The sequence below is a fragment of the Planococcus citri genome, chromosome 3 (assembly GCF_950023065.1).
Source record: "Planococcus citri chromosome 3, ihPlaCitr1.1, whole genome shotgun sequence".
In the NCBI taxonomy this organism is placed as follows: Eukaryota; Metazoa; Arthropoda; class Insecta; order Hemiptera; family Pseudococcidae; genus Planococcus; species Planococcus citri.
The window spans coordinates 74,725,996-74,740,407 of NC_088679.1; the positions used below are offsets into that span (position 1 = coordinate 74,725,996).

A 14,412-nucleotide genomic window follows, 5' to 3' on the forward strand; every position below is an offset into this window, starting at 1 on the left:
TCGAAATGGTCGACCTAGGGAAATGAAAATCGATGAAATCGACCACTTTGCATTAGGAGGGTGAAAGTGGGGTCAATCGTTTGTGCTTCGTTTGTGCTCTTTTGTGCACGTACTCTTCTTTTTTGTGCTCCCCCCTGCCCTCAATTTTTGAAAAATCGTAGTGGTCGGCCTGGGGAAATGAAAATCGACCACTTTGCGTTAGGGGGGTGAAAATGGTGTCAATCGTTTGTGCTTGGTTTGTGCTCTTTTGTGCACGTAATCTTTTTTTTTGTGCTCCCTCCCTTCCACCTTTTTTTGAAAAATCATTTTGGTCAGTCTGTGTAAATGAAAATAGACTACGTTGTGTTAGAGGGGTAAAAATCGTGTCAATCGTTTGTGCTTCGTTTGTGCTTTTTTATGCACGTACCTACTCTTTTTTTTGTTCCCCCCTCCCCTCAATTTTTGAAAAACCGTCTTGGATCGATTACAGGGTGTTAGTCTCCAGTAAAATTTGCATCGAATAGGGAAAATCGAGGTGGCACGCTGATTTTTGGTCTATTGGTCCATTTCGATGTCCTAAAAATGAATCCGAGGAGTCCCCTACTGTCCCGGGTGAGCTTCCCCCAAATTGTGGATCTTAGCCCCCCAAAATCGATTTTTGACCAAAATCTCTAAAAAATATGGACTCTAGCGCAAAAATGGTTGGAACAAAATATGTTGTTCTACGTCAAATTTTCTATCAGATGAGCCATTGATCGATTTTCCAAACCCAAGGGGGGTGGACCAACGGCACTTTGAACATAAGGCGCCATAACGTTGATGTTTAATAATGATCGTAATATTTTTAATCATTCAAAAATGGTATGGGGGGGGGGGTTCTCTTTGTTTTTCTCAAGTGCAGAGTGGACCACAGCGCCACTCCTCCCCCACCCCCTCACCATTCAGTTATTTGCCGATATACATACATGAGGTGAATTGAAATGCACTAAAACATGTAAAAACATCGAATGGAATGTTTATACGAGTTTCAAACGCCAATTTCAACGTAGTGTGACCAATTCCCCCCTTTTGTAGATCCCAAGCCCTCCAAAAATTTTTTCCTACCCATCCTCTGTAATATTGGTCCAGTTGGAAAAATTCTGCAATTGTCATGTCCTAGTTCATGTACATTTAGATTTAATTTTAAATCAAAGTACAGCTTAACACAGGGATGAGGCCCGGCTCAGGACCAGGATCCAAAACCCGAAAAATCCGCGATTATTTCCTTGAAGCCCGAATGTCCAAGCCCCAAAACCTTAAAAACTGTAACCTACAAAGCCCTGGCCCAAAGCTCAAAACCTTTTCCTCTGTAAAGCAAGCCCAGAACGTGAGCCCCGAAACCCAAACTGTGATCGGGGCTTTTTGGGGCTTGTAAATTTTGTAAATTTCTATTGTAATTACCGTTCTGTGCATCTCAAAAGTCAAAAATGATGATTTTCAAAAAAAAAAAAAGTTTACAACTTCCGCAAGAAGTTTAATATTCCAACTTTCAAGGGGTTTTTGGTACATTATTTATATTCCCAAGCCCAGAACGTGAGCCCCGAAACCCAAACTGTGATCAGGGCTTTTCAGGGCTTGTGTGAGTTTTGTAAATTTCTATTGTAATTTAATTACCGTTCAGTGCATCTCAATAGTCAAAAAAGATCATTTTCAAGAAAAAATTCAGAACTTCAGCAAAAAGTTTAATATTTTAAGGGGTTTTTGGTATTTTGGTACAGTAGGTATATATATTCTGTAGGTAGTTCATTGTTATTTGAAAAATGACACCTGAAAATATAAAAAATTTGGACAGTAATTAAAAACTACAAAAAAATTCAATTCTGATTTTAAAAAGCAGTTCCATTCAAATAATTTTGAAAAAAGCAATCGGAATCTGCCCTTGAAATGTTATTTTTTTTCAACAGAAAATCAAATAAGATTTTACTTTATTCTTCACTAAAATTGCAATTTCAAGCCCCAAAAAGCCCCGGAAAGCCCTGAATACTTCATTCAAGCCCTGGACACTGAGCCCTGAAACCTAAACCCAAAGTTTCCTGGGCCCAAATCCAAGCCCAAGACCTAATAAATTTTTGATTGAAAGCCCAAGCCCCGGGACCCGAAACCTGAAAAAAAATCGTTCGGGGCATCATCCCTGGCTTATCATCAGCCCCTACCCCTCCCACATACATTTTTTTTGTATTCATTATTTATAATTGAGGTCACTCGTTCGGTAACTGCAACATTTGTGTGGTGGGTGAGGAGGGGTATTTTCAACTTTGAATGATTTGATGTCATAATTTATTTTACTACACCTGAGTGAGGTCAAAAATGATTTAAGGAACATTGTACGAGTATTTCATAATTATCTATCATGACTCGTAAGTCGTATTCAAAAATGAAAAATTCACATATTTGATTGACTGCAAAGCCTTACTTACGAGGCTGAATTCCCCAATTTGGGGAAAGCTCATCCGGGACAGGTGGGTACACCCTAGGGTTAGTGTTCTTGGTATAAAAATAGGACAATGTACCAAAATTCGCTTGCCCCTGAGAGTTTCCCAATGGCCCCATTTTTTTTCACCGATTTTCTTGGGCTATTAAATTACGTTCATATGGGCTTCAATTGTACAGAACAGAAGGACAAAATGTGAGTGGGTGGAGGGAGAGGCTGATGTTAAGCTGTACTTTGATTTAAAATTAAATGTACATGAACTAAGACATGACAATTGCAGAATTTTTCCAACTGGACCAATATTACATAAGATGGGTTGGAAAAAATTTTTGGAGGGCTTGGGATCTACAAAAAATAGTACGATCATTATTAAACATCAACGTTATGGCGCTACTCCAAACCGCCTTATGTTCGAAGTGCCATGGCTCATCTGATAGAAAATTTGACGTAGAACAACATATTTTGTTCCAACCATTTTTGCGCTAGAGTCCATATTTTTAGAGATTTTGGTCAAAAATCGATTTTGGGGGGCTAAGATCCACAATTTGGGGGAAGCTCACCCGGGACAGTAGGGGACTCCTCGGATTCATTTTTAGGACATCGAAATGGACCAATAGACCAAAAATCAGCTTGCCACCTCGATTTTCCCTATTCGATGCAAATTTTACTGGACTAACACCCTGTAATCGATCCAAGACGGTTTTTCAAAAATTGAGGGGAGGGGGGAACAAAAAAAAGAGTAGGTACGTGCATAAAAAAGCACAAACGAAGCACAAACGATTGACACGATTTTTACCCCTCTAACACAACGTGGTCTATTTTCATTTACACAGGCTGACCAAAATGATTTTTCAAAAAAAGGTGGAAGGGAGGGAGCACAAAAAAAAAGATTACGTGCACAAAAGAGCACAAACCAAGCACAAACGATTGACACCATTTTCACCCCCCTAACGCAAAGTGGTCGATTTTCATTTCCCCAGGCCGACCACTACGATTTTTCAAAAATTGAGGGCAGGGGGGAGCACAAAAAAGAAGAGTACGTGCACAAAAGAGCACAAACGAAGCACAAACGATTGACCCCACTTTCACCCTCCTAATGCAAAGTGGTCGATTTCATCGATTTTCATTTCCCTAGGTCGACCATTTCGACCAAAATGTTTTTTAAAAAATTGAGGGGCATGGGGGGGGAGCACAAAAAAGAAGAGTACGTGCACAAAAGAACACAAACGAAGCACAAACGATTGACACCACTTTCACCCTCCTACCTGAAAGTGGTCGTTCTGGGGAAATGGACCTCAGCTGACCAACATGCAGGAATAATTCGAGATAAAAAATTTACATGTTAAAATTTTAGAAAATTACAACATTGAAAAAATGCAACTGCGAAATTGTCGCAAAAGCACTAAAAATTAATGCGATTTTCAGTAAAAATGAGTATGAACTTGAAATAAATCGTTCAAAAACATTATTAAAATTACTTTGAAACAATTGAAACCACTCGATAATGACAACATTTTTCAAAATCCGAGCAATATCGCCTACATCATTGGGAATGCCAAAACGAATGAAATTGCAAAATTACACATCGTATTATGAATGTCAAAATCAGCAATATTCCAAAATTCAGCAAGCAAACTCGAGAAAAAACCCAAAATCATGGCGAATTGACAAAACCTTGACCAATTATCAAAACCATGGTATGATATTTAAAATACTACCTCCATTTTATTTGATTGATGAGAAATAATTCAATATCACTTTCCTTTATTTATTTATTTATTTTTTGCATCGTCGACGTTTTTTTGTAAAAAAAGAAAGTATCCGAAATATATTAGCGTATCTAGATATACCTATTGATGGGGCTTATTTCAGACATTTACTAATTCGCATAAATTAAACAAGATCACTCTTAATTGAACTGGGCATAAAAATCCTGGAAATTATACGCGCCCAGTATAAAAAAAAAATGTAAAAAATAAAATAAAACTTTGAAATTGCGTTTTTCGAGCAATCGCTTTCGAGCGTTCGCTGTGAACGCAGTTTTCAAACATTTCGCAAACCCTTGGCTGCCAAACAGAAATTAAGCTCTTGGATTATTGCTCTAACTTTGTATGTTATGGTCTACAGTTATCTCATCAAAAAATTTTCAACATAAGTAATTAAGTATAAATAAATGGGCCCAGTAAGCGTAACGCGAACAGAATTATTGTGGCAGTATGATCACGACGAGAAATACCAGATCAGACGCGCCGGCGATATGTTGTCTCTAGTTGCAGTCTTGTTTTTAATGTTGTCTATATGGGATTTAAAAAAGTGCACCGGTAAGCCTACTGTATCAATGCTACTATTGATCAGTACTTTTTATACGTACATCTTTGGTATCTCAATTGAGCTTTGTATTGTGATTTACTTACTAGATATATTTTTTGAAAACTTTCAAGACCTATAGTGTTCTTATCTCAATTCAGGAAGACTAATATAGACACTCTGGTCAGGATTTTCAGGTGAATCGCGGGTGTTGTATGCGATTGTGTACACGACTCGATACATAGGATCTTATGTAGGCGATGGACCTGCCACGAAGTTTACTGGTTTTGTACAGATGTTGAGAATTACGCGTGTTGCAACATCCTATGTGATAGTGTACTTCATTTATTATAAATTCAACTACGGTTCTAATTTGAAAAAAGATCTGTCAAGGTGAACACCAAACGAGCCTTTCCTTCCTCGTTCCTATGTACCTTTTTGTCTTCAATGCCTATCTACGTAAGTACGTAACTCATATGCTTTAATCATTTTGCAGGATCGGATATTGGCTTATACCAGTTATACCATGCGCGTTACTGGCAGTGTTGTACAATCCTGGATTTTCCGACAACTCGTTCAATTACGAAGAAATACTCTTGTACGGGATTCCTTTTACTGAGGTAAAACTGCGTTTGGTAAAGTAATAACTTGCTTCTATAACAATATTGGGTGTATTTTCTATAAAATGTAAGTATTGCTTACATCGAAATTCGTCAACTCTGATTGAATTGAAATTTGGCTCACTAAAAGAGCACGTCACACAGATCTCAGAACCAAATTTTGAGCTGCTACAGTTGATTTCTTGATTTTTGTAAAATTTCTGATATATGTATAGGAGAACACTGGCCTCTCGGTAGGTACATGAAATCAATTTTTTACTAAAAAGTAAAGTAAATATATTAGGCAGACATTAATATCTGAAACTCAGCACCATTTTCGAGTCGATCTGGAGCGTCCAGTGAAAATTGATTACAGCTGTGCTATCTAATTTTTCAATTTGATTTCATGCTTTCTCGTTTAAAAGTTCACATTAGTTGTGAGTGGACTATCGGGTTGAATTCCTTGCTTCATTTAGGCCAGTACCAATTAATGGTGATTTTTTTGCAGATTGGCTGGGCATTTAGCTACAATTTGGAAATTATTGCAATCTTGCCACAGCTGTTGATGCGGCGGGATCGAAAGGAACCCAGTAACGTCGCCCCTTACCTGATGCTTATGGGCTCAGCACAACTAATGTACACAATATACTCGATATTTGAATTATATCATGATGTGGTTGCTGATATCAGTAGATTCCTTCAATCGTGCATATATCTTGTTTATTTTTTATCACGCGGTTTGAATTGAATGAGAATCAGACTGTTACCTACCTATAAATAATTAAAATAAGATTATGACGACTGATAGTTACCTAGTGAATTTTTGTATGTTCCACTTTCCAGTGTCAATTTCGAAATTCGAAATACTTGTCGTAATTGCGTAGGTTTATAGGTAAAATATGTACGAGGCTACCCAATAAAGTTACATAAATTTTAAAATTTGAAATTATGATAACTTTTTTCGTTTTTTAATTGTGTGCATTTTAGGCACGAGAATCAAAACGATTCGAGATTACAAACGACTGTCTGCAGTGGTTCTTGGTCGGATACTCAAGTACTTCGGACGGCTGACGAGAGCGGATGCCATGGAGGCTTTTAAATTTGATTGGAAACATAGAATCGCAATTTAAATGATAGTATTAATCACTCCTAAAACTAGTCGAATATCGTACATAAGAATCGAAATTATACGATCGAATATCACAGAAACTCGACGTGATTCCACTCAAAGTGAGCCAACCTTGGCATAAATTGCTTAAAACATCGTTGTAAAAAAAATATACATAGCCTATAATATATCAATCAAATTCAAAATTGCACATGCTTGACGAACAAGGTACCTACCTCTGCACTATCATCCAGCTGATGTAGTGTACATCGATTTCTCAAAACAACAATTCAATTATTTGTTACAAGTACCTAAACATGAAAACAATTGAAACAGACTTGAGCTTTTCAAGATGACAAAACATCTCAAAATTCGAACAGAATCTAATTGTAAGAAAATCCCTTGGATCGCGAAAAATTGTCAAAATTTGACTTTTATTACGAGCAAAACGGGAAAAAACGCCGACAAAAAACTACATACTTAATATTCCACAAATTCCCAACAAATTGTCAAAAATTCATGAAAACAGCTTACGTAGATGGCGAAACTTGAACAAAATCTTACAAAACATTCATAAAACACGACAAGTTCTGAAAATTACGAAAATTACAGAAAGTCATTTAAGAAACACTCAAATAGGCGTAAAAATCCCTTCACATGACCAAAAGTAAAAACTTCGAGAACATTAAGGAAAATTTTAAAGAATCAGATATTTCGAATATTTCTAAACCTCGATAAAACTACGAGTAGGTACATTTTTAGTAGGTACAAATTAAAACGATTAAAAATTTCAAAACATCATGGAACTTGAGCGAAATTGAAATCTTACAGCAGCATCACGATTATCAAAAATAACCAAATACATACAGGGTGCCCAGAAATATCGTGAACCCCTAAAAAAGTTTTCTGCTAAATATTTCGGTTGGTCTCAGTGAATGATGATAATGATAGCACATGATTGGTTGTTGGATTGGAGAGATAACATTCCACCAATCAATTTTTCTGCTCTTTAGTTTAATTTGTATCATCATCATGAAATTTTCGTTGATTGTTTTGGTTTTGCAATAGATTCAGGGGTTTGATTGTAGAGTATAGCTATGTACCTTGTATGTATGTGTATGTACTTACATGTAAATTGAATTTCAGATTTTTATCTCTGGTTAACCCAGTTTATTTTTTTACAAATTCTCTTCATGTACATAGAATATTTTGCTAAAGTAAAATGGGCATATATTGTTCGTCTGTCGTATCAAAAGATTTACGAATTCAACTTCTCAACATAATGGAATGAAACACCATAAGACCAAAAATTATTTCAAAATGAGTGACAGAGAAAAAGACTATCGTAGGTAGGTAGTTTTCATTTTCAATTTTTATATAAAATTGTTTTTAAGGAAAATTTCACGAAATAGGTAAAGATTATACCTACATACCTATAGGTATGAAAATATAATTATTATTCATTAAGGAAGACTGGAAGAATTGGAGAGAGAAGATAGATTGCTAGTAGAAAATCAGATATCAATCATCACTAATTTTGGTAAAATCCATAATGTGTTTTCTTTTTTTCAATCCGCCCTCTTGTAGCTATATGGCTCGACATCAATTTACAATGTATGCTTGAAATGCGATTAAAATGCTTGTTTTTGATGCTAAATGTTGAATAATTTGTTATACACTTTTTCGTCCTCGCTTCGCCCGGGTGCATTCTCGTACTAGTTCTTCACTTCTTTATGAATTAATGCCACTTCAAATTTTTTCAATTGTGACTCAGAGAGCAAATTTAGATCTTGAAAAAAAAAACGCTGCCGGAAATATGCACTTAAAATGTCGGCAAAAACTAAGAACGATAAAAATTAAACTTGATATTTTAACCCATACGAGTATTTTAAAATAAAATTCAGATCTTGCAATATTTTTATATTAGGTATATAATTTTTTTAAATAAAACGTTGCATAAAAATGAAAAACCATTCACACTGCAGCAACAAGTAGGCTATGAAAGACTTGACCAATAAAAGAAGCGCTCAAATGGAAAGCATATAAAATTTGGATGCTAAAAATTGTTGCATTTTTTCACATTGTGGCGCTCAAATTCTCATGAAAGTCGAGCGAGCTCAACAAAAATCCATGTGAAAAATTTACACGAGCGAAGAGCCAACCTTTTATACTCTATGCTGTTTAATCCTTCGGTTTTGAAACGTTTACGCCCATAGTTTAATTTTTCATATCTGCGTTGAAATTGAATAAAATTTATAAATTAGGCTATACCATGCCAAAGTAAAGTTACTACGAAAAGCATGAGAAGTCCTATTATTACCTTTCAGGATTTTCTTCTTGCTTTACGTGGGCCAACATGCTATATCGAGCAATATTATTTGGAGAAGGTAAAGTGATATAGAAAAGACTAGTGTGCGCACTGTGATAATATCATGGGTCGGAGCCTCCATTGGGATAATTTATCACTATAGTAGCGCTGATAGCATTAGCGCCATAGGAATATCATTATTTTCTATACAAGCTTCATATTTTTTTGTAGTTAAATGCAATTTACTCAAAATTTTGATCGAGGACATAGGTATTTGAGGTATGGAAAATGATCTACGTAAAAAACTCTACAAGATGGAGTTGGTTTGAAAGTTTGCCGCGCCATAGAAAAAAAGTTACGAAAGCTCAAAGTTGTAAAACTCTTGAAAACCTCCGGTTTTTTTCATTTTTTGTGCATTTAAATGCAATTTACTCGAAATTTTGATCGAGGACATAGGTATTTGAGGTAAGGAAAATGATCTACGTAAAAAACTCTACAAGATGGAATAGGTTTGAAAGTTTGCCGCGCCATAGAAAAAAAGTTACGAAAGCTCAAAGTTGTAATACTCTTGAAAACCTCCGTTTTTTTTCATTTTTTGGGTATTTAAATGCAATTTACTCGAAATTTTGATCGAGGACATAGGTATTTGAGGTAAGGAAAATGATCTACGTAAAAAACTCTACAAGATGGAGTTGGTTTGAAAGTTTTCCGCGCGATAGAAAAAAATATATAAAAGCTCAAAGTAGTAAAACTTTAAAAAAAATATTATTTTTTCGATTTTTTTTGCAGTTAAATACAATTTACTCGAAATTTTGATCGAGGACATAGGTATTTGAGGTAAGGAAAATGATCTACGTAAAAAACTCTACAAGATGGAGTTGGTTTGAAAGTTTTCCGCGCGATAGAAAAAAGATATAAAAGCTCAAAGTAGTAAAACTTTTAAAAAAATATTATTTTTTCGAATTTTTTTGTAGTTAAATGCAATTTACTCGAAATTTTGATCGAGGACATAGGTATTTGAGGTGAGGGAGTTGGTTTTAATTTTAAAAGCTCGAAATTCGACAATACAAAAAAAACATAAAAACCAGTATGTCCTCGATCAAAATTTCAAGTACATAAATTGTATTTAACTACAAAAAAACATGAAAAACCCATATTTTTTCAAGAGTTTTGCAACTTTGAGCTTTTATAAGTTTTTTTCTATGACGCGGCAAACTTTCAAACAACCTCCATCTTGTTCAGAATTTAACGTAGATCATTTTCCTTACCTCAAATACCTATGTCCTCGATCAAAATTTCGAATAAATTGTATTTAACTACAAAAAAACACGAAAAAACCATTTTTTTTTTCAAGAGTCTTTCAACTTTGAGCTTTTATAAGTTTTTTTCTACGGCGCGGCAAACTTTCAAACCTACTCCATCTTGTAGAGTTTTTTACGTAGATCATTTTCCTTACCTCAAATACCTATGTCCTCGATCAAAATTTCGAGTAAATTGCATTTAAATACCCAAAAAATGAAAAAAAAAACGGAGGTTTTCAAGAGTATTACAACTTTGAGCTTTCGTAACTTTTTTTCTATGGCGCGGCAAACTTTCAAACCTATTCCATCTTGTAGAGTTTTTTACGTAGATCATTTTCCTTACCTCAAATACCTATGTCCTCGATCAAAATTTCGAGTAAATTGCATTTAAATACCCAAAAAATGAAAAAAAAAACGGAGGTTTTCAAGAGTATTACAACTTTGAGCTTTCGTAACTTTTTTTCTATGGCGCGGCAAACTTTCAAACCTATTCCATCTTGTAGAGTTTTTTACGTAGATCATTTTCCTTACCTCAAATACCTATGTCCTCGATCAAAATTTCGAGTAAATTGCATTTAAATGCACAAAAAATGAAAAAAAACGGAGGTTTTCAAGAGTTTTACAACTTTGAGCTTTCGTAACTTTTTTTCTATGGCGCGGCAAACTTTCAAACCTATTCCATCTTGTAGAGTTTTTTACGTAGATCATTTTCCTTACCTCAAATACCTATGTCCTCGATCAAAATTTCGAGTAAATTGCATTTAAATGCACAAAAAATGAAAAAAAACGGAGGTTTTCAAGAGTTTTACAACTTTGAGCTTTCGTAACTTTTTTTCTATGGCGCGGCAAACTTTCAAACCAACTCCATCTTGTAGAGTTTTTTACGTAGATCATTTTCCATACCTCAAATACCTATGTCCTCGATCAAAATTTTGAGTAAATTGCATTTAACTACAAAAAAATATGAAGCTTGTATAGAAAATAATGATATTCCTATGGCGCTAATGCTATCAGCGCTGCATGGTGGTGTAGTTTGGCGTGACGCGTTTTTCGGCCGATCATTTAACACAGGGTCTTATGGGGAGTGCGCACACTAGTCTTTTCTATATCACTTTAGGAGAAGGGTACCTTGATACATGCAAACCGCTCATGTTTATACGCATGAACATGTCATCGTCTTCTGAACCCCATCCCCAAAACACATTACTGAAGCCGTTTACTGCTAGAAAATGCTCAGCAGACATGGCTGAAACTCCGCCAAACAAATCAGTATACGGTAACCTGAAAATGAACGGAGGGTTACGAAAAGCGGCGACGTGATAGGTAATAGTTCAAGAAAAGTTTTTTCTCATTAGCATTCATCAACTCCAATTCAGCAAACGTTTTTGTCAAACCGATGAAAAGCATCGAGAAAAATGGTCCACTTTAGGGAACGATCACAAGTTCATAGCTGTTGAACAATAGGTACCCAGTAAAAAAAAATCCAGTTCAACTTATCCCAAGTATAGATATGATCATTTTCAGAATCATAATTTTTTCCTACTTAACCTACATTTCTCATGTGGAGACGAACCTCAACATTTCCCTAAAAAATAGAAATTTCAACCACCTAATAGAAATCTAAGCTGTTGAAATATTTTTGCTCACTGATGAGTAATAATTAGAGCTGGGATTTTTATGCACATATATGATGAAAAAATGCAAAATTTTTCTCACCCAAAATATGCAAAAATTTTAGTTCGAGTGACGTAAGTAGGATTATTCATGCTGAAAAACGTGAAAACTGTTAATTCAAACCAAGATGAACGCAATGATCAGAAAATACACCTCTTTTTAAAAAATTGGCAAAACAAGCCATATTTCATAATAATAAATTTATCATGAAATTCATAAAATCGAGAAACAAAAGAAGAAATTAGAGAATTCAACCAAAAAAATTAGCAAGTATTCAACAAAAGAAATTTCATGCAAATTATAAAATTCATTCTGAGATTTTCCACAAGAAAACGCTGCCTCACTAATGTATTTTAGCAGTGTTGCGATTTTTTGCAAAACTTTTATTAAGATGCAAAAAAATTACCAGAAATGCTCGAATACGCAGAAATACCCACGCATGCTTTTCCCTAAAATATGATAAAGTATGCAATTTGGTCTAAAATATGCAAAATATGAAAAATGATATTGGACTCATTCGTCATGAAATTTCTAGATTCGTGGACATCTGATCAAATATGGACTTTTTCTAGTCCATAAAAAAATTGGCAAAGAATAAATAGCATAATATGAACATATATATTAATCCCAGCTCCATAGTAATAATTTTAGTTACCTAGATATACTCTTAACTCGAACAGACATATTATTTCATTACCTACTTGTATTCGAACACGTCAATTTCAACCGACATATGGCGAGGTGACTCCGAGCATGTGTATAAATTTCTGTCATCTTCGGGCAGTAAATCCACATCGTGAAAAATAAAACAGTGGAAAGGACGAATTTTCATTGCCTCGAAAAATCCCACATTCATCAACATTCCACGATTGAAAGGACCATCACCTGTAAATTACCAATGATCGAGTAATTTTTCATCACTCGTATTTACAAAATAAAGTGGACGCAATTTTTGATAAAATGAACCTGCTTGTTCCACAATAAAAATTGTGTAATCCAACTGTTGTTTTTGTAAGAAGGGATGAATATTTCTCAAAAAAATGTTCAGATGTTCGAAACGATCTCTATATGGCACAATAATAGCGACCAGATGGCGCGCATGACATTCATTTGGCTGGTAACGTCCGCCCTTTTGAAGACTAGAATTTTCACATTCTTCAAATAAACTTTCCAAAGAATGAGTTGCTTCTTTGATTAACTGCACTTTGCCTGCTACATGATAACGTGAAAGGAATTATTACCAAGTAACGACCATTCATGTAAGTCTTACATAACTGTCGTTTAATCGTGATTAAATTCAGTAAAGAATAAAGATAACTTACCCAGGTTAGGAGGTATTTCAGGACAAAGTCGAGATATATTTCGCTCTCTGCAATAAGCATCGAAAGAATCTGATGTGTTACAAAATTTATTTACCTGTGAAATGCGAATGAACTCAACTTTTGGCAATGCTTAACAATGCATTTTCACAATAAAAAACGAAAAACTTTTCGGTAGGTCTAGGTACTCACTATTTTAGATTTTAATTGTGCTAAATACTCGTTACTTCCTTCGAAGTGGACAGCTACATCAGATTTGTTGAGTGAAAATAAAGGTTTAACGCGGGGTTTTTGAATTACAAAAGCGTAATGAGTGGTCAGAAAAAAGAAAAAAACCTGTAATAATGGACACGTCATCCTTACGATCAAGTACCTATGGAAAATTCTGACAATAAAAAGGTTTAGGTCCATTATTACTTACAACAGTCAACAAAATTACAAATTTGAGAAACCATTTTACTGCCGAATATTTTCCCATTCGCCATATCATTATTTTTAGCCAAATTTTTGTAAAAAATATTGGCTATTGCTTTGTGCTTTCAGGTAAACTGTACATATAGACATTATTGATGTTGATGTGACGTCACAATACTTTTTGATGCTCCATTCGGCTGTGAAAAAATTATTTCGATCGGCGTGTCACACCTTGGGTAGTAAGAATACCTAACCAAATACATAATCAGATAAGTACCTACTGCATGTATGAATAATCAAAACTAAAATGAAATGTACATACTTATAATTACGCCACAATAGCACATCAAAGTCTTATCATAAATTGTGAAACTATCCCGATGGAAAAATTTTTATTCACCGGTTGCATATTACAAATACCTGGTTGCTAGGTTACTTCCGTTTAGCATGCGAAAATGCACATTTTTATTACGCCAAGTCCAAAGCACACATTGTTATGGATGATTTTAGGCATAATCAAGTAACATGCTATAAAATGTACCTAATTGACCGTTTTTTATGACAGGTTGCGATATTCTATTTCAGAATGTTGGCGGGCAAAATGAAAGCTCAAATGAAACCACGTCTTCGGACAGTAGCGTGTTTGCTGGTTTTCGTGACTCAAACGCTCTACTACACAATATGTGCGGAAAGTTCACTTTTTGGCAGTAGTTTCAACGGTAAGTGCATGTGATAATTTGATTTTTGTAAGTTGTGCACTGACCAATGAGTCATGAGGGTACCTATGTACGAGTAAGTATAATTTAAAATTGCAGTAAAATTTCATCATTTATGCTGATGTGTCCAGATGGTGTCCAGTTGAACAATTCATGGCTTATGAACCTATTCAGTGTTGTCAACTTTTTTTCTCATACAGAGCTAATAAGTAGATTG

General features: G+C 34.9%; 1 protein-coding gene across 1 annotated transcript; it reads right to left on the reverse strand.

Annotated features, from left to right (window-relative positions):
- Positions 1-8,561: 8,561 nt before the first annotated feature.
- On the reverse strand, positions 8,562-13,422 carry LOC135838789 (beta-1,4-N-acetylgalactosaminyltransferase bre-4-like). Its single transcript, XM_065354546.1, has 7 exons — positions 13,293-13,422; positions 13,069-13,197; positions 12,713-12,958; positions 12,448-12,631; positions 11,198-11,353; positions 8,784-8,846; positions 8,562-8,694 (listed from the first exon to the last, which is right to left on the reverse strand). The coding sequence occupies exons 1-7, from the start codon at positions 13,420-13,422 to the stop codon at positions 8,562-8,564; spliced, it is 1,041 nt and encodes a 346-aa protein (XP_065210618.1).
- Between the last annotated feature and the right edge of the window lie 990 nt (positions 13,423-14,412).

Excerpts from the sequence above, each read along its gene's own strand:
- LOC135838789 (XM_065354546.1), bottom strand. The coding sequence starts at position 13,422 with ATGACGTGTCCATTATTACAGGTTTTTTTCTTTTTTCTGACCACTCAT. Across the intron at positions 13,198-13,292 it reads AGCTGTCCACTTCGAAGGAA|CATTGCCAAAAGTTGAGTTC; the intron begins GTAACGAGTATT and ends TGCATTGTTAAG. Across the intron at positions 12,959-13,068 it reads TGAAATACCTCCTAACCTGG|CAGGCAAAGTGCAGTTAATC; the intron begins GTAAGTTATCTT and ends GTTATCATGTAG.